This window comes from Enhydra lutris, unplaced genomic scaffold (genome assembly GCF_002288905.1).
Source record: "Enhydra lutris kenyoni isolate GAN:26980312 unplaced genomic scaffold, ASM228890v2 scaffoldscaffold10, whole genome shotgun sequence".
Classification (NCBI taxonomy): domain Eukaryota; kingdom Metazoa; phylum Chordata; class Mammalia; order Carnivora; family Mustelidae; genus Enhydra; species Enhydra lutris.
The window spans coordinates 8,209,334-8,227,280 of NW_019154094.1; the positions used below are offsets into that span (position 1 = coordinate 8,209,334).

At 41.9% G+C, this 17,947-nt stretch overlaps 1 protein-coding gene across 5 annotated transcripts in view; it reads left to right on the plus strand.

Annotated features, from left to right (window-relative positions):
• The window catches only part of LOC111143785 (RNA binding motif protein 6), a 105,660-nt gene that overhangs the window by 52,810 nt on the left and 34,903 nt on the right, over positions 1-17,947 (plus strand). For 4 of the 5 annotated variants that reach the window (XM_022497657.1, XM_022497656.1, XM_022497659.1 and 1 more), the window contains one exon: positions 1,609-1,682. The exons of the other annotated variant lie outside the window; for it this stretch is intronic. In XM_022497657.1, the coding sequence (XP_022353365.1) occupies positions 1,609-1,682 (74 nt within the window). The remainder of the gene's footprint in view (positions 1-1,608; positions 1,683-17,947) is intronic. 5 annotated transcript variants of the gene reach the window in all.

Sequence of the window (17,947 nt, forward strand, 5' to 3'; positions counted from 1 at the left end):
AAAAGCACATATACCGTTTCTTTAAGGTAGTTTCATTTCTTCAAATAGTTACTAATCAGAAAAGGCTGATTTTGTCGTCAATTTAAGTAAAGGTCGCAGCAGCTAGTTTTGATGTGTGCTGGTCAAAGCTGTCAAATCAAATGGAAAATCTCTCTCTCGGCCGAAGGTGATGGTGGGATATCTATCGAGTAGATCTGTTTTCTTCTTCTTGGTCATTTCGCAAAATTCTAAGCAAGAATCAGCCTATGCCATTGTAACATTGGCATATTTAATTTGAAGTATTTGATAAGTTGGAAGTCACGGTTTTATTATTATCATAAGAAAACATTTCAGACCATTCATTCCATGTGACAAGGAATCCAACCCATCTCACCAAATTTGGTCTGTTTTTTTAAGTTACATTTTCTGTTGCTCCAGTTTTTGTTTTGTTTTTTATTTTTACTTTTTTGGTCTCTGATACTTTGATTTAATAATACTTAGTTTCCCGTTGTTACATATACTCTGCTCAAAATTGGCCTGGGTCCTGTGTTGTTTCTCTTCCCCTGAGTTTTATTTCTCATCTGAACAAATTGCATCTTTTTCTTGCTGTTCGTTTGCACAGCATCACTCCTAAAGATGAGCTTCTTTATCCTGTGAGGCAGTGGAGGAAGCATGGAAGTCATTTGTGGAGCATTGCATTGCCAAGTGTGTTTTTGTTGTCATATGGTGCCAGTATCCGGGAAATTAAAGGATGGGTTCACATTTAGAACTCAGCAGTCTGTAAATCCCATGAGCTCCCAGTCTCATGGGTCATGAGAGTTGCAAATGGTACTTGCTTAGGGGAAAGGTGAAGGGTGTTCCATAACTCTAATGGTTTATACAATTCTTGAACATGTACTGATTGCTAACAACTGCTGTCTCTCCCCCAGCCTACTCTACTGCCAATCTTTGTGCACAAGCACAATTTTGGACCCAACTATTTGTACTTACTTATGCTTTTACACCTTCTTCCTTTCATAAAGATTTAAGCTGGTTTATGACTTGAGTTGAAACAAGGAAAAAAGAGGAGACCTGAAATGGTCTGTCCCCTGCCAACCCGAAGCCTCCTGTGGTATCCAAACAGAATAGTTGCCTCAGTCTGTCAGCACTTCTGTCTTTGAAGGTGGTTTCTGCTTGAAAAGTGGTGACTATTAGCATAGCTTTGGGATAATTGCTTCTCCTTCCTCTCTCGGGATACATTTTTTTTTTCCAGATACTTTCCTGTTCTTGTTGACTTTGTTTTTCCAGAAGATTCAGCCTGTGGTGAAATGTTCTGGGTCCCCACTTGAACTTTCTGTGGGATTACCTAACTCTGGGGTACCCTCACCAAGACCATCAGTGCTAAAGAGGGCAAATCTTCTTGGTTAATAGAAAATGCCATTTTGGAGTGACTCTCAAAGCCCAGAAACATCCAGATTTTCCTTCAGTACTTTTTTCTGTTTGGGGTAGTAGCTTTGCCTAGTATAGGGGAGGGAGGGCCTAGTTGGGAGGGCTTGTGTTAAGGGGTTCAGAAACAGGGGATTTAAGTGTGTCTTTTGTGTTTGCAAGGCACTAACACCACTCCCGTCTGTATTTAAATGCTGTCCCCAGGTTACGACTATGGCTATGTCTGCGTGGAGTTTTCACTCTTGGAAGATGCCATCGGATGCATGGAGGCCAACCAGGTTGCTTTATACTTCGGTCAAATGATGCTGGAAGGATATATTTTTTATGTATGGGGAGGGAGGGTTTCAAATGATTGAACTTTGGAAAGGTACCAGAAATCTGTATTTGGAGCATACTGCATTCCAACCAGAAAGAAGTTGTGATACGAGACTCTAGAAGAAGCTGGGAAGGTTTCTCTACGAGTAGAGTTATTGGGCACAAGTGTATTTTAAAAACTAAAGCCCAGTTGCTGTTGGACTAGATGACAAAGACAGTATATGGGGAAAATGACAGGTTTGGAGTGTGACTGATACTGAGATCCTAATGTAAAGAATGATCCTTGACTGTCATCTCAAGGATCTGCCTGGCACAGGAATTCTAGGTCAGTACTTATATCCAGACCTAGGGTGAAGACCACTGATGGCAACTCCTGTGGCACTCAGGTCCTGTCCGCATGTGCTGCTTTCTCAAGAGGGCCATCAGGGAGGAGAGAGTATGGCTTGTTCATGTGTATTGCATTCATCATGGCTCTTTATAAATTGGAGTTTTGTACTCAAGTTCTTGGCTGTAGTAGTCAGAGCTGGTGAATCTGAATCTATACTTACCTTATGTTTGAAACATCTAGATGTATTCCGCTTGCCACCTAGAACTGTCATTTGGACTTTTAATTGAACCTTACCTGGTAGTTTTGGAAGGAATTATGAAGTAGAAAGAATCCTTCTTGTCATGGTATTTCTTTGGGGCAAGTTATTTTCTTTGTGGTGTCTTAGTTCCTTCATCTGTCAAGTGGGAGATAGAAACTTAATGATACAGTTTGATTTTTATGTACCCACTGCTTGTACTTAACTGTGAATGCAGTGTGCCCTTAAGGGTAAGAGCCCTAAGGCTCTGCCAGAAAAGAGTAATATTACATGAGAACTCTACCTCTCTTAGAGCCTGATGCCCTTTCATCAGCTTTGTTCCATTCAGCATGGCTCATTACTTAATCTTCTCCCTTCTTTGGCCATGTTCTCCCCTTATGGGTACGGAAATGACATGCTGTAAATCCTTTGGGAACAAGCACTAATTAGAGGATATTTGATATATCCATACCTATTGTTAGTAGTATAAATGCTGTTATATCCTCGGAGAATGACTTGATTAAGGCCATACCCCCTTGACAGAGTTCTTGTTGACTGATTTGTTCGCTGTCCATCATTAAGCCAGTCGCTTAATAGATATTAATTATGTGTCAGAAACTGTGCCAGCTACCAATATTTTGAGAGAAGAGTGAAGGTCCCAAACTTTATGCTTATGGTTGATTCCATTCTGACTGTCCTAATAGAACACTCACGTAATTCATGAACATCTTGTAATCAGTAAATAATCACTAAGTCCTGTCCCACTGTGCTAAATCATATTATAAGTGGTGGAAACAAACAGGAGAGCCATGGCACATGCCATGCCATTCTCTTTTGTACCATTCTCCCAACTGTGTCTTTCTCTTAGAGGGGTGTTACTTTTTATCAGAGCTGTTTGATCTTCGATCGATCGTAGAAAATAACAATATTGTGTTTTAATTGCCTCACCCTCTGTCCCAACAAAAAATCCTGTCTGAAGTTTCTAGCCCCTTAAGGGAAGTGTTAAATAGAACTAGGACAGCCTTCTTTCAAAAGGTTTATCCTAGGTAGGGTTTCTTTTGGAGCCATATCTGGAAAAATGTTCATTTACACAAGCAGTATTGAGGGGGTACGGCCTTTTAACATCTCTGCTCCCACCCTCCCCACACATTCTGTGAACATTCTTAGGGCTCCCGGATCCCTGTTGACTGACTCCTACTTGGTGAATGAGACACCAGAACAAAGCACAAGCTGGGCCAAAATTCTTTAAGGGTGAAAGAGGATGTTTTGACAGGTAGCTATCCTTACGCATAGGTACCATAAGGTACTCTGTGTCAAGTACAAATAAGAGACAGCCTCTGTCTTCCAGGAGCTTAGACCAAGAAAGGTGACAGACATTATGTGGTATTCATAGATCCTATGGAGTGTTCTCTCATTTTTAATATTCACTGGTATAATTCCTTAAGAAGGTAGCACCATATCCTTAATCAGTCAACCTCCTTTTGTAGCTTTTTATTCTTCCCCTACTCATGGGACAGAGGGCATACTGCTAGCACTGCCACACAACAGAATTCTCTCCCTGAACTGTATAGATTTCTTGATCCACTCAGCATCCTTCTCATAATCTTTGCCACAACTCAGGATGTGTGCAAGTCATTCTGATGGAAAGATTTTTGAGAATGAGATCTCTAGGGGAATTTTTGTACCTAGGTAGTACAGCATAGCAAAGAGGAGTGTAGCTTCTGCAGCCAGATGTTACTTTCTAGCTGGGTTGTCTCTGGCAGGTTTCTTTACCTCCCTCAGCCTCAGTTCCCTCTGTTACCAGTACCTCATCAGGCCTTGATGTGGACAACATGAGATCATACATTCGTGAGTGACTGCTCCGTGTCAGGCACCTTTCTAGATGCTGGAGATTGTTCAGTAAACAAGACATTATAGAACTTCTGTCTTAGTGATAAGAGACAGGGCATAAGCAAGTAGACAAATTTAAAACAATATAATATATGATAGTGCTGAGTTCTGTAAAGATAATGCATGATGGGGACAATTTTATATGGGGTGGTCAGGGAAGCTTCTTGAGGAGTGACATGACATTTGGTGAATAATGTGTACAGAACACTTGGCTTAGGATCTGGTACCTAGTAAGCACTGCCTCCTGCATGTCAGTAATTTCCAACATAATTCTAGGAAAATAAATTTATTTTTATATCTGGATGTTCCTTAAGGGAATGGATGTGGCTCAGTCTCCCAGTAATAGTACAAAATCTTATGAGAGATGTAAGAATGTGAGAGAAGTCCTTCTCAGAGTGCATACAGCAGGTGTTTATGGAAGATGCATGTCTTTGTCTATTCATTCATTTTCCTACCCTCCAGGTTTTACTTATAGACCAAATTGACACAGATTCTGAGTCACCATCTGCTGGACATCTCTCAGTAGAATCTGTGTATATGATTCTGAGGAGGTTTCTATTGAATGCTTTAATTTGAATTTTTTTTATTTTTTATTTTTTAACAATTCTTTGCTTATCCTGACTCTTGATGTGAAATGTCTTTTTACTTACCATTGATAGTTCTAAGTCTAGGGGAAGGGAATAAAGGAGGCTTCTGCCAGTTTACTTTGTCAAATATTGCGGGATATATGTGCCGTAGAGGGGTTGTCCTGGTTGATGACCAAGGCCTCTCTAGCCCTTTTCCAGTGCCTTCATGGAGGCGTCAGACAGTAGGACACTCGACAGCAGTACTGAGCATTGTGGCCGAGAGGACTCCTTAGGGCAAAACCTAGCCAGCAGCTAGCTGGGCAATTCATTTCCAGCAGAGGTCTGTCAGTATACTTTCACTGTCTCTGTCTAGAAGTAGAAAGCCAGCAAACACCGTGAGGAAGGGTTTTTATTCTACCTCTATGGGAAAGGTATTTCAAGCAGCATCATATACCCTGGGCTTTCTTTGTTGTCCAAGTCCGGCAGTTTGAGGGTGAATATTATCTCTTTTTGCTGTATGTGCCATTGCACTGGGACTTAGGGGAGTAAGAAGCATTATATTAGAGGATTGATCCCTTTCAGTGGTTGCCCAGTTGTGAGTACTAGCTCTTTCAAGCTCTTGTCAGTTCTACAGAAATTAGCATTTTATTTTCTTCTGTTTGCAGGTGTGATGTTTGTGGTCTCTTCCCATTCAACCAAATGTTTACTAAATGCTCTTATAAAGGATAGCTCTGGAAGAAGAATTCATTTCTCTGGAAGTTTTACTCAAGGGTCTTAGCATTGATGACCTTCTTTAGCCAAATGACGGGGCTGTGTGACAGAATCAGCCTGACTTCATAAAGTGGAGAAAAAAGATGCCATTATCACCTAACATGAAAATTCTTTCAGACACTGGCCTTTGCTGGTGCAGAGGAGAATGAAATTTTATGAAATGGTGTTTTTTGTGTCAACAAAATTAAGAGAATTTGGGTTTTTGAAGCTATCAGAGTGTCCAGGATGGTTCTGACGATAATGTGAAGGAACCCAAATCTGAAATGAAACCCAAATCTGTCTTTTGACTAAAATGAGATCAACAGGAAAAGCTTATGTTTTGGGGGATGGGTAGACTATTTGTGAGGCTGTAGTGGAAAAAATAGGTGAAGACCTAGTTTGTTGGAATGTTAATCAGGATGATAGCATTACTGTATGAAACACTTAAGTATTTCAGTTGTATGCAGTCCAAGTAACAACAAAAACAGTAATCTTTATAAAATCCTGCGAGGTTGTCTTGCCTAGACGCACACCCCAAAACTACTTCACTGAAGAGAATGTGGCACCCCAGCCAGGGCTCAGCTGTATAACTTGTGTCTTGAATTATGCCATTCTTCCTGGAAACTTCAGTTTCAGTACCTTTTCTGATTGCCCTCCGTAGAGGTTATTGGTGGGAAATAGAAAGGCAAATGCATTCTAAAATGAGTGTAAATCAGTAAGTACTGAAGATTCTTGTGAGTGGGATTTAAGAGAATTACCTGTCTAGTAATTGAGTCTTGACTGACATAAGGCAGTATATCTTAGCAATTAAATACTTGGAAGGCAGACTGCCTGGGGTTGCATTCCTGTCCTGTCACCTTTCTCTGTGTGATTTGGACAAGTGGCTTAACGTTTCTGTGTTCCAGTGTCCTCTCATGCATCTAGGGATTAAATGAGTTAATGCATGGAGGGTGATTAGGACTGGGCCTGGCACACCATGAGCACTGAGTCTGTATTTGTTATTATCACAATTTTGCATCTGACTGGAACAAGAAAGTCTTAAATTATAGCAGCTTCAGTTTTGGCTTCATGGGGTATCTGGCTAAAAAGGGATTTGGTGGCAGTATGCAGAAGGATTATTTTTGTATCAATAGTATTTCCCATTTAGTCTGTCGACTGGGACTGATTCTCAGGGGACTGCTTCCAGGTCTCTCTGGGAGCTTCTGCTGCATTAGCTGTTGAATCTTAAATTCTCCCAAGGAAAAGAGCCAGACACACCACTTGAGGGACATGGAGTATGGTTGACCACACTAAAAATCTAGCCTGCAGCTTTTTTTTTTTTTTAAATATTTTATTTATTTACTTGTGAGAGAGAAAGTGAGTGAGAGAGCACAAATGGGGGGAGGGGCAGGGGAGAATCAGGCTCCCTGCTGAGCAGGGACCCTCATTCGGCTCCAATCCCAGGAACCTAGAATCATGACCTGAGCCAAAGGCAGAAGCTTAACTGACTAAGCCACCCAGGCACCCTAGCCTGTGGCCTTAAAACCCTAAGCTCTGGGGCGCCTGGGTGGCTCAGTGGGTTAAAGCCTCTGCCTTCGGCTCAGGTCATGATCCCAGAGTCCTGGGATCGAGCCCCGCATCGGGCTCTCTGCTCGGCAGGGAGCCTGCTTCCTCCTCTTTCTCTGCCTGCCTCTGCCTACTTGTGATCTCTCTCTCTGTCAAATAAATAAATTAAATGTTAAAAAAAAAAAAACAAAAACCCTAAGCTCTGATGACCAGCCTCTGGCTTTACCCTATCTCAGACTTTCATAATAATTGTAAGAAGTGCTCTAAACTGGTTTCAGTTTAATTTTCTTGAATCATTTGGCAGTTTTTTTGTTTTGTTTTAAGAGTGAGTGTAGACATATGTGAGTGGGGATGGTGGGTAGCGGGGGAGAGAATTTTAAGCAAGATCCATACCCAGCATAGAGCCCAATGCAGGGTCTGGTATCATGACCTGAGCCAAACCCCGAGATCATGACCTGAGCCAAAATCAAGAGTTGGGCACTTAACTGAACCACGCAGGCACCCCTCATTTGTCAGTTTTAAGGGACAACTACTTGTGTGTCTCCTATGGTGAGGTTTATGATTTTTGTCATGCATATATATCATGGTTATTTCTGCGGATTGAAGTAATTTAGTTCCTTTTTTTTTTTTTTAAGATTTTATTTATTTGATAGAGAGATAGACAGCACAAGTAGGCAGAGTGACAGGCAGAGGGAGAGGAAGAAGCAGGCTCTCCGCCGAGAGGGAGCCCAATATGGGGGTCAGTCCCAGGACCGTAGGATCATGACCTGAGCTAAAGGCAGCCACTTAACTGACTGAGCCACCCAGGTGCCCCAGGTTCTTAATTTGTTCTAAATTGGAAATATGCCTATGTATTTCAGTCTTTGATGTTTTATCCCCTCTTTCACCTGGTATTTTTAGTTAATGTCTGTACTTTCTATAAAAATGGGGTTATGTAAAAAAAAAAGGGGGGGGTTATGTGAAATGCTAATTTTCAGTCTTTGGGCCTTTTGGAACTTGATTACAGACAGTTATTGGAAAAAAAAGCAGAATATGTATAATTCTAATTAACCGTTGAAGGGTTATACAAAGACATGGTTCAATTTGTGATCTTTATTACAACTTTGGTTTATGATTTTGCACACCTCCAGACAGTGTGTAGGGTGTTAGGAGCACTGAGAGGTTTAGAATTCCAGCTTTGTCACTTCCTAGTTCATTTGTAACTTTTCAATTTCAGAGTCTCATCTGTAAAATGGAAGGATAATCATAGTTCCCACCTCAGAGCATTTGTGACATTAGAGCAATGTATGTGGAGCACTTGGTACAGTGGCCAGCCTGTGGCGGGTGCTTACTACCAAAAGAGGTACTGAAGAGAGTGATTCTATAACATTGGACTCTGCTTGGTTGTCTTTTTTTTACCTTGACTGCTTATTCAGCTCTTGGGACTCTGGGATGCCTGAGAAGTGGTTGTGCTGCTTTGGGTGGCAGCTAGATCTTTGCAGCCCATTCTGATAGTGCTGTTGCTTATTGTCTCTGTCATGAGATGGGGCTGCCTGGACTCAAAGGGGAAAAGGCTGGGCCGCATCTGTCCCAACAGTGTCTGCGGGATGAGTGCACAGGCATGCAGGCATGTGAGGGAAGAGGATCATGGCCATGCCAGCACTCCTGGGAGTGGGGATCCTTGTTTCTGAGCCTAGCATTGCTGGTAGTTCTCCTATGACAAAATTCTCTTAGGCTAACTGGGGCATTCAATGTTATTAGACATCTTACCCATCTGAGCTGAACTTGGAGGTTATTTTTTTAGAAGATTTTATTTATTTATTTATTAGAGAGCAGAGTGAGAGGGGGAGAGAGAGAGAGTGCATGTGTGCGCAAGCACGAGTTGGCAGAGAAAGGCAGAGGGAGAAGCAAACTCCCCCCCTGAGCAGGGAGCCCAACTTGGGGCTCAGTCCCAGGACCCTGGGATTGCGACCCGAGCCAGAGGCAGATGCTTAACTGACTGAGCCACGCACGCACCCCCTGAGCTTGGAGGTTATAACGTGTCTTTGTGTCTCATTCTCCCCATACCAAATGTTCAGCTGCTGCTGTTTCACCTTTTAACTCATTTATGAATGAGATAGATAGATATTATATATAATACGTACGTATTTCTTGTTAAGAGTGTTGATGGTATGATTTTGAAAATCATGGATAAATTTATCTAGATTAATAATTGCTCTTAGGGGCGCCTGGGTGGCTCAGTGGATTAAGCCGCTGCCTTCAGCTCAGGTCATGATCTCAGTGTCCTGGGATCAAGCCCCGCATCGGGCTTTCTGCTCAGTGGGGAGCCTGCTTCCCCTTCTCTCTCTGCCTGACTCTCTGCCTACTTGTGATCTCTCTCTCTGTCAAATAAATAAAATCTTTAAAAAAAAAATAATTGCTCTTAGGGGCGCCTGGGTGGCTCAGTGGGTTAAGCCGCTGCCTTCGGCTCAGGTCATGATCTCAGGGTCCTGGGATCGAGTCCCACATCGGGCTCTCTGCTCAGCAGGGAGCCTGCTTCCCTCTCTCTCTCTCTCTCTCTCTCTGCCTGACTCTCCGTCTACTTGTGATCTCTCTCTGTCAAATAAATAAATAAAATCTTTAAAAAAAAAAAATTGCTCTTAATCTTACAACATGAGATTAGCAATGCTAATGTGATATACTAATAACGTATATTTTACAAAAATCTGTGACTAAGTGTAATTTGTGTTTAATCTGTATAAATGCTATTTCCAAAGGGAAATAAACAGGAGAGAAAGAAATTTATCACAGAAAGTAGATTATTGGGGGCACCTGGATGGCTCAGTCAATTGAGTGTCTGATTTTGGCGTAGGCCATAGTCTCAGGGTAATGAGATTGAGCCCTGCATCAGCCTCCATGCCCAGTGTGGAGTCTGCTTGTCCCTCTTCTTCTATTGCTCCCCCCGCTCGCACTCTCTCTCTCTTCCTTTCTCTCTAAAATAAATAAATAAAATCTTAAAGAAAGAAGGAAAGTAGATACTAGTTACCAGCCACTTAGGGAGAAGTGCTCTCAAGAGGGAATAGTGAGTAACTGCTAATGGGTAATAGGGTCTTTTTTTTTTTTTTTTTTTTTTAAGATTTTATTTGTTTATTTGACACAGAGAGAGAGATCACAAGTAGGCAGAGAGGCAGGGGGCAGGGGAGCAGATTCCCCACTGAGCAGAGAGCCTGATGCGAGCCTTGCTCCCAGGATCCTGAGATCATGACCTGAGCCAAAGGCAGAGGCTTAACCCACTAAGCCACAAAGGTGCCCAATAGGGTCTCTTTTGAAGGTGATAAAATGTTCTAGAATTAGATAGTAGTGTTTGTTGACCAACCTTGTGAATATACTAAAACCCACTGCATTGTAAAAAAGCACAATAAGACAGTGAATTTTATGGTATGTGAACTGTATCTCAGTTAAAAAAAAAAAAAAAGTTTTTAACCTTAGCATGGAGATTAGTTCAGGGTCCCAGTCCAGTGGGAATGAATCCAGGTCTAAAATAAAACACAGGGTCATTTACAAAAAAACAACCAAAAAAAAAAAAACCCGAAAGTGTCAATTTGTCTGGAAGCTAGAAATTTAGAACTTAAGTCTTAAAATGTAAGAAGAATTTTTTTGCTAATGGTATCTGCTTACCATGGAAGAACACTTAAGCTGAAAATCTAGAAGATGATGGTTGGAATTGAGTAACAGACCACATTTGAAGTGGCCACATGGCTTATGTACAGTAGTTGCTCAGTAAAGTTGAGTGGGCTTTCTGCTTTAGTATCCATACAGTTAGAAAATTAATAAGAACTATTTGAAGTAGATTTTAAATAAAAACACCACTTAGGAAATCCTTGGGCTACTTTTTAGAGGTGATATTACTGTAATTGGATGGTTAGTAGCTACCAGTGTAGATCTTTCCTATTTTCCTGGAACTGTTAACCAAAGCTCAAAGCAGGGGTGGGCTGGTGGGGTGGGGGAGACAGGGAAAGGGGGGGCGACCAGTTTACTGCTGGGATAGGTTCCTTCTCTCTATATCTTTCTTAGAGGCTTCTTTCCAGCAACATTGACATTGTGACTGTCATCTTTAACCTGTAGTACAAGGTCTTTTTTTTTTTTTTTTTTTTTTTTAAGAAAAAAATTACTGTGATAATTTACGGATCATGGAATCCACCCATTTTAAGTATACAGTTCAACAGTTCTTAGTTAATTTACCGAGTTGTGCAGCCATCATCATCATCTAGTTTTAGAACATCTTCATTACTCCAGTAAGATCATTGTTTGAGCCTTCCGCCCCCCCCCCCCCCCGAAAGAGAGAGCATGGGTGTGCACACCGCACACAAGCAAACAGGGAGGGGGCAGAGGGAAAGAGAGAATTCCAAGCAGGTTCCATGCCTAGGATGGAGCTGGACATGGGGCTCGATCCCACAACCCGAAGATCACAACCCAAGCTGAAGTCAGAAGTCAGACACTTAACTAACTGAACCACTCAGGGCTCCCCTGAGGTTCATTTAAAAAAGTAATTTCAGACTTACTGAAAAGTTGCAAAAACAATGCAAAGAATACCTATGCACTTTGTACCCAGACTCATCAAATGTTAACACTTTACCAAATTTGAATGCAGAGGTTTTTGAATAGCAGTGTCCCCTTCTCCTAGAAAGAGGCATCGTTTGACTTGTCCTTCCACCAGACTCTCCTTTGGTGGTTAGAGGGCCTTGTTGGTAGGGGAAGGTATGTGAATGTGTCTGGGGTTGAGTGGATGCTTTGGAAGATGTTTGAGGCTTAAGCTATCTTGTTAGTGCTCCCAAGAGGGTCCCCTGCTGGATAAGGGCTGAGTTTGGGATTGAGGTTGAGGGATGGGAAGTAGGGACAGATTCAAACTTCCCTCTCCTGGGCACTGTGGAGATTTATGGGTTTTCAATAAACCAGCAAAAGTGTTCCCCCATGAGAGAACTGGCATTTGGATGCCTGATACTCAAAGAGACTACATGCTAGTCAGCATTAAACCAAGAAGCAACGGCAGCGGGGGGAAAGGGGACACTGACCTGATAATGTTTTTGTAAGACAGTAGTTCTTAACAGTGGGGGGACAGAGGGGGAAGCAGTTTTGACACCCTCTTCTCCCTTTCCTAACCACCGGACATTTGGCAGTGTCCGGAAACATTTTTGTTGTTGCTACTGGCGTCTAATGGGTAGAGGCCTGGGATGCTGCTAAACACCCTGCATTGCACAGGACAGGCCCCACAGGACAGGCCCACATGAAGAATTATCTGCTGCCAAATGTCAGTAGTGCTGATGCTGAGAAACGCTAGTGTAGAGGGATAGGACTTGTGGTTAGCCAGAGAGAATGATCCATCTTGCCATGGGTTGTCTCTTCATGAATCATCTTTCTCCTTGCCTTCCTTCTGGTCCTAACAGTGGAGAATGGTGGGTGGGATTAGAAGTGTAGCAAGAGTACAGACACTGTTCCTGGCCCCCACTCCAGAGTAGCAGTCCCAGGCCTAGCTTGTGCCCTTGGGAGAGGAGTTTTATAATGAGACCTGTTTGGGGCACCTGGGGGGCTCAGTTAAACATCTGCCTTCGGCTCAGGTCATGATCCCAGATGCTGGGATCGAGCGCTTCCTTGGGCTCCTTGCTAAGTGGGTAGCCTATTTCTCCCTTTCCGTCTCCCTCTGCCTGCCTCTTTGCCTGTTTGTGCTCCTCTCTCTCTTTCTCTCTCACAATCTCTCTCTCTCTCTCTCCCCCTCCCTCCCTGTCACAGAAATATATAAAATCTTAAAAAGTGGCAGTGGGATGCCTGGGTGGCTCAGTCCGTTAAATGTCTGCCTTTGGCTCAGGTAAAGATCCCACGGTCCTGGGGTCGAGTCCTGGATCATGCTCCTTGCTCAGTGGGGAGCCTGCTTCTCCCTCTGCCTGCCATCCCCCTGTTTGTGCGCTCTCTCGCTCTCTCTCTCTGACAAATAAATAGTTTTGTATATATACAAAGTAGGATAATTTTGTATGTGTGATTTTAGAACCTTTTTATTTCAAGTATTGTGGACATATTTCCTTACCATTAAATACATTTTTATCATATCATTTTTGATGGCCCTGTAATGCTTCATAGTATAAATCACCATGATTTAACTAGTTCTTCATTTAATGTTTTGAGGTCTGTCGTTATTTTATTAAACAGTGTGCTGATAAATACCCTTATAGCTAAATAGTCACACATCCTTAGTTACTTCTTTAAGTGAGTTTCCTCCAGGTAGACTTGAGAGATTAAGAGGTAAGTATATTTTATGACTTGGTAAATGTAGTGAGATTGCCATCTAGAAGTTTCCCAATTTATTCTTTTTTACCAGCAGTGTTTGAGTGTGCCTGTTCTCCCTGCTTCCCAACCAGTGCCAAATATTAATAACAAAATACTTATACTGGGTAGCGGTACATAGATATTTGTTATTGTATTCTCTAATTTTCTGTGTGTTTAAAATATTTCATATTTTTGGGGCGCCTGGGTGGCTCAGTGTGTTAGGCTTCTGCCTTCAGCTCAGGTCATGGTCTCAGGGTCCTGGGATCGAGCCCCACATCAAGCTCTGTGTTCAGCGGGGAGCCTGCTTCCCCTTCTTTCTCTGCCTGCCTCTTTGCCTAGTTGTGGTTTCTCTCTGTCAAATAAATAAATAAAATCCTTAAAAAATATTTCATATTATTAAAAAAAATGTTGCCAGTGTTGCAAAGAAGGGATTTGATTTTCCGGTCTTAGGTTATTAGTGAGATAGAACATTTTCATATTTAATTACTAGTTATTTGTATCTTTTTTTTTTTTAAAGATTTTATTTATTTATTTGACAGAGAGATAGAGAGCACAAGTAAACAGAGCAGCAGGCAGAGGGAGAGAGAGGAGCAGGCCCTCCGCCGAGCAGGGAGGCCGATGCGGGGCTCGATCCCAGGACCCTGGAAGCATGACCCGAGCTGAAGGCCGCCGCCCAACCAACTGAGCCATCTAGGCGCCCTGTATTTATTTTATTTTATTTTATTATTTTTTTAAATTTTATTTATTGATTTGACAGAGATCACAAGTAGGCAGAGAGGCAGGCAGAGAGAGAGGGGGAAGCGGGCTCCCTGCTGAGCAGAGAGCCCAATGCGGGGCTCGATCCCAGGACCCTGGGATCACGACCTGAGCCGAAGGCAGAGGCTTTAACCCACTGAGCCACCCAGGCGCCCCCTTGTATTTCTTTTATAAGTTTTTGGTTCTTGATATATATTCAACTAAAAGAGAAAAGGTAGGACATCTTAGTTACCCCATCTAGTCTTAAGGTAAATATATATGGAACATCTGTTAGACTTTTTCTTTTCTTTTTTTTTTTTTTTTTAAGATTTTATTTGTCAGAGCGAGTGAGCACAAGCAGGGGGAGTGCAGGCAGAGGAAGAAGCAGGCTCCCCACTGAGCAAGGAGTCCGATGGGGGACTCAATCCCAGGATTCTGGGATCATGACCCTGAGGCAAAGGCAGACACGTAACTGACTGAGCCACCAAGGTGTCCCTAGACTTTTCTGAAATTTTGAAAATTAGTATATTACCTAAATATGAGATGGGATTTCCTAAGAATTTATCCCTCAGAAAAGAATTTTTTTTACAGTCTTTGCTATATATTTTCTCAGTTCTTTTGAGTCACAAAGTATCATTTGAGGGAGATATATTAATCACTGGATTTAGCCCATGCTAGTTTTGGATGCTTATAGAGGTCAACTGCTAGAATCTGGGGTGGGTAGGTTGGTTCATTGGTTTTTTTAAAGAAGTAAAGAAAAAAAAAATTTTTTTTTTTTTTTAAAGATTTTGTCTTTAGGGGCACCTGGATGGCTCAGTCAGTTAAGCATCTGCCTTCAGCTCAGGTCATGATCTCAGGGTCCTGGAATTGAGCCCCACATCTGGCTCCCTGCTGAGCAGGGAGTCTGCTTCTACCTCTGCCCCTCCCCCTGTTCATGCTCCCTCTCCCTCACTCTCTCTCTCTCTCTCTCTCTCAAATTAATAAATAAATAAAATCTTTTTTTAAAAATGTTTTATTTTTAGGGTGCCTGTGTGCCTCAGTCAGTTAAGTGTCTGACTCTTGGTTTCAGCTCAGGTCATGATCTTGGGGTCTTGACATCAAGCCCTGCGTGGGCTCTGTCCTCAGCAAGGAGTCTGCTTGGGATTCTCTCTGCCTGCCCTTCCCACTGGCTCTCTCTCTCTCATTCTGTCTCTCTATCTCTGTAAATAAATAAATCTTTAAAAAAAATAAAGATATTAATTTTTTATACTCTCTACACCCAACGTGGGGCTGGAACTCACAACCCCAAGATCAAGAGTTACATGCTCTACCAGCTGAGCCAGCCATGCACTCCTAAAGAAGTAAAGAAATTTAACACAATTTCGGTGATGATTCTCAGGTTATAATCATATAAAATGTTAGATAACATTTTAAATAAAATAAGTATTCAAATTCACTTACAAGACCAATGAAATAATTGACTATTGTTATTGTAATTTTGTTCTAAAATGTACTTGTGGCTTAGGATAAACTTTACTATAAAGACATTATTCACAGATTTGAAGTGGTGTATCTTAAGTAAGTTTGATGGCAATTAAAATGATATGCTTTAGAAATTGCTAGATGACCTAAAATGGCCCTGTCAGTGAGGGAACTTATAAAAACCTTGAATAAGATAGAAAGGAAAAGACAATGTCTTTTTTTTTTTTTTCTAAAAATTTTTTTTTTTTAGTTTTTTTTTTTTTTTTTTTTTTATTTTTTTTTTTTTTTTTTGTCGGAGAGAGAGAGAGAGAGAGAGAGCGCGAGAGTGAGCACAAGCAGATAGAGTGACAGGCAGAGGCAGAGGGAGAAGCAGGCTCCCTGCTGAGCAAGGAGCCCGATGTGGGACTCGATCCCAGGACGCTGGGATCATGACCTGAGCCAAAGGCAGCGGCTTAACCCACTGAGCCACCCAGGCGTCCCTTTTTTCCTAAAGATTTTATGTATTTGACAGAGAGAGAGGGAATATGAGCAGAGGGAATGGGAGAGGGAGAAGTAGGCTCCCCACTGAAGAGGGAGCCCAATGCGGGTCTTGATTCCAGGACCCTGGGATCATGACCTGAGCCGAAGACAGATGCTTAATGACTGAGCCAACCAGGTGCCCCGAAAGAGCAATATCTTAAAATCATTTTTTTTCCCCTTCCTCCCTCCCTCTCCCCCCTTTCTTCCTCCCTTCCTTCCTTCCTTCCTTCTTGTATTTCATACATACAGAAAAGAGCATATCATAAACATTACTGTTCAGTGAATTATCACATACTATATATACCTATCGTCTTAATCAGTTTGGTATGCTGTAACAAAATACCATAGACTTGGTGGTTTCAACAGTAGAAATTTGTTTCTCAATGTTCTGAAGGCCAGAAAATCTAAGATCAAGGTGCCATCCAATTCATTTCCCTATGAGGGTCTTCTTCCTGGTTTGCAGATGGTTGTCTTCTTGGTGTATCCTCAAATGGTGGAGAGAAAGATACTCTGTTATCTCTTAGAGTAATAATTCTAATCATGAAGGCTCCACCTTCATTACCTAACTACCTCCCAGAGGTGCCACTTCCAGATAGCATGAGGCTGGGAATTAGGACATCACGGTATAAATTGGAAGGGGGTTGGGGGCCACAGGCATTCTGTCTATAGCACCTATGTAACCACTGCCCAGATTAATAAGCAGAATGTTGCTTTATATGCAGAAGTCCTTCCTGGCCTCTCCTGGTTGTTTTCCTTTCTACCCTTCCCAGAGGTAGTCACTGTTGTTAAGTTCTGATACTGAAGAGTTCTTTCACTTGCTTTTGAGCCTTATGTATATGTAATCACACAGGATGTATTCTTCTCCCCGTCTTTTTGCTTAGTATTGTTTTTTAAATTCATCTTGTGTATAACTGGAATATGTTCATTTTCATTGTTACATGGTCTTTCAGCGTAAGAGTATATCACAATGTATTCATCAGTATTCATCCTCTGTTAAAGGACATGTAGGTTGGCTGGAGGGCATTATTTCAAAATTTTGTCTCTTGGTGAATAGGTATACTCATTTCTCTTAATATAAACCCATGAGTGGACTTGCTGGACTTGCTGGATTTTCTGTGTTATCTCCAGTCTGTCACCCGGTAGTTTAAAGTTTCATTGATCACTGCCTGCCTAAGGGTCTCAGTCTGTGGAGAGCCCTTCTTTTATCATTCAGTAGCTGTTGATCCCCCACTATGTTTAATGTGTCTGCCATTGTGTAGGTATTGGGGGTATGGTTGTAATTAAGATCATGTTATTTTATAACTTAAGTGTATAAGACTAATAAATTAAGTATAAATAATTTATTCACATCCCTAAAAGTCTGTTCATTCAAGTTCAGTCAGATTGCTTTTTGGCCATGTTTTTGTTGAGAGAATAGATGTTCCTTTCTAGTTAAAGTTATCTAATTTTCCTTTTTTTTTTTTTTTTAAGAAGATTTATTTAGGGGCGCCTGGGTGGCTCAGTGGGTTAGAGCCTCTGCCTTTGGCTCAGGTCATGATCCCAGCGTCGTGGGATCGAGTCCCGCATCCACCTCTCTACTCAGCAGGGAGCCTGCTTCCTCCTCTCTCTCTGCCTGCCTCTCTGCCTACTTGTGGTCTCTGTCTGTCAAATAAATAAATAAAATCTTTAAAAAAAAAAAAGATTATTTATTTATCTATCTACTTATTTATTGGTGAGCACATGGGCTCTTACTTGAGTGGGGGGAGAGGCAGAGGAAGAGACTCTTCAACCAGACTGCTGCCTGCTGAGCCTGGAGCCTGGCTTGGGACTCAGGGCTGGATCTGAGATGAGATCATGAACTGAGCTGAAACCAAGAGCTGAACACTCAGCCATCTGAGCCACCCATGTGCCCCAGAATTCTCTAATTTTCAATTATATATGATC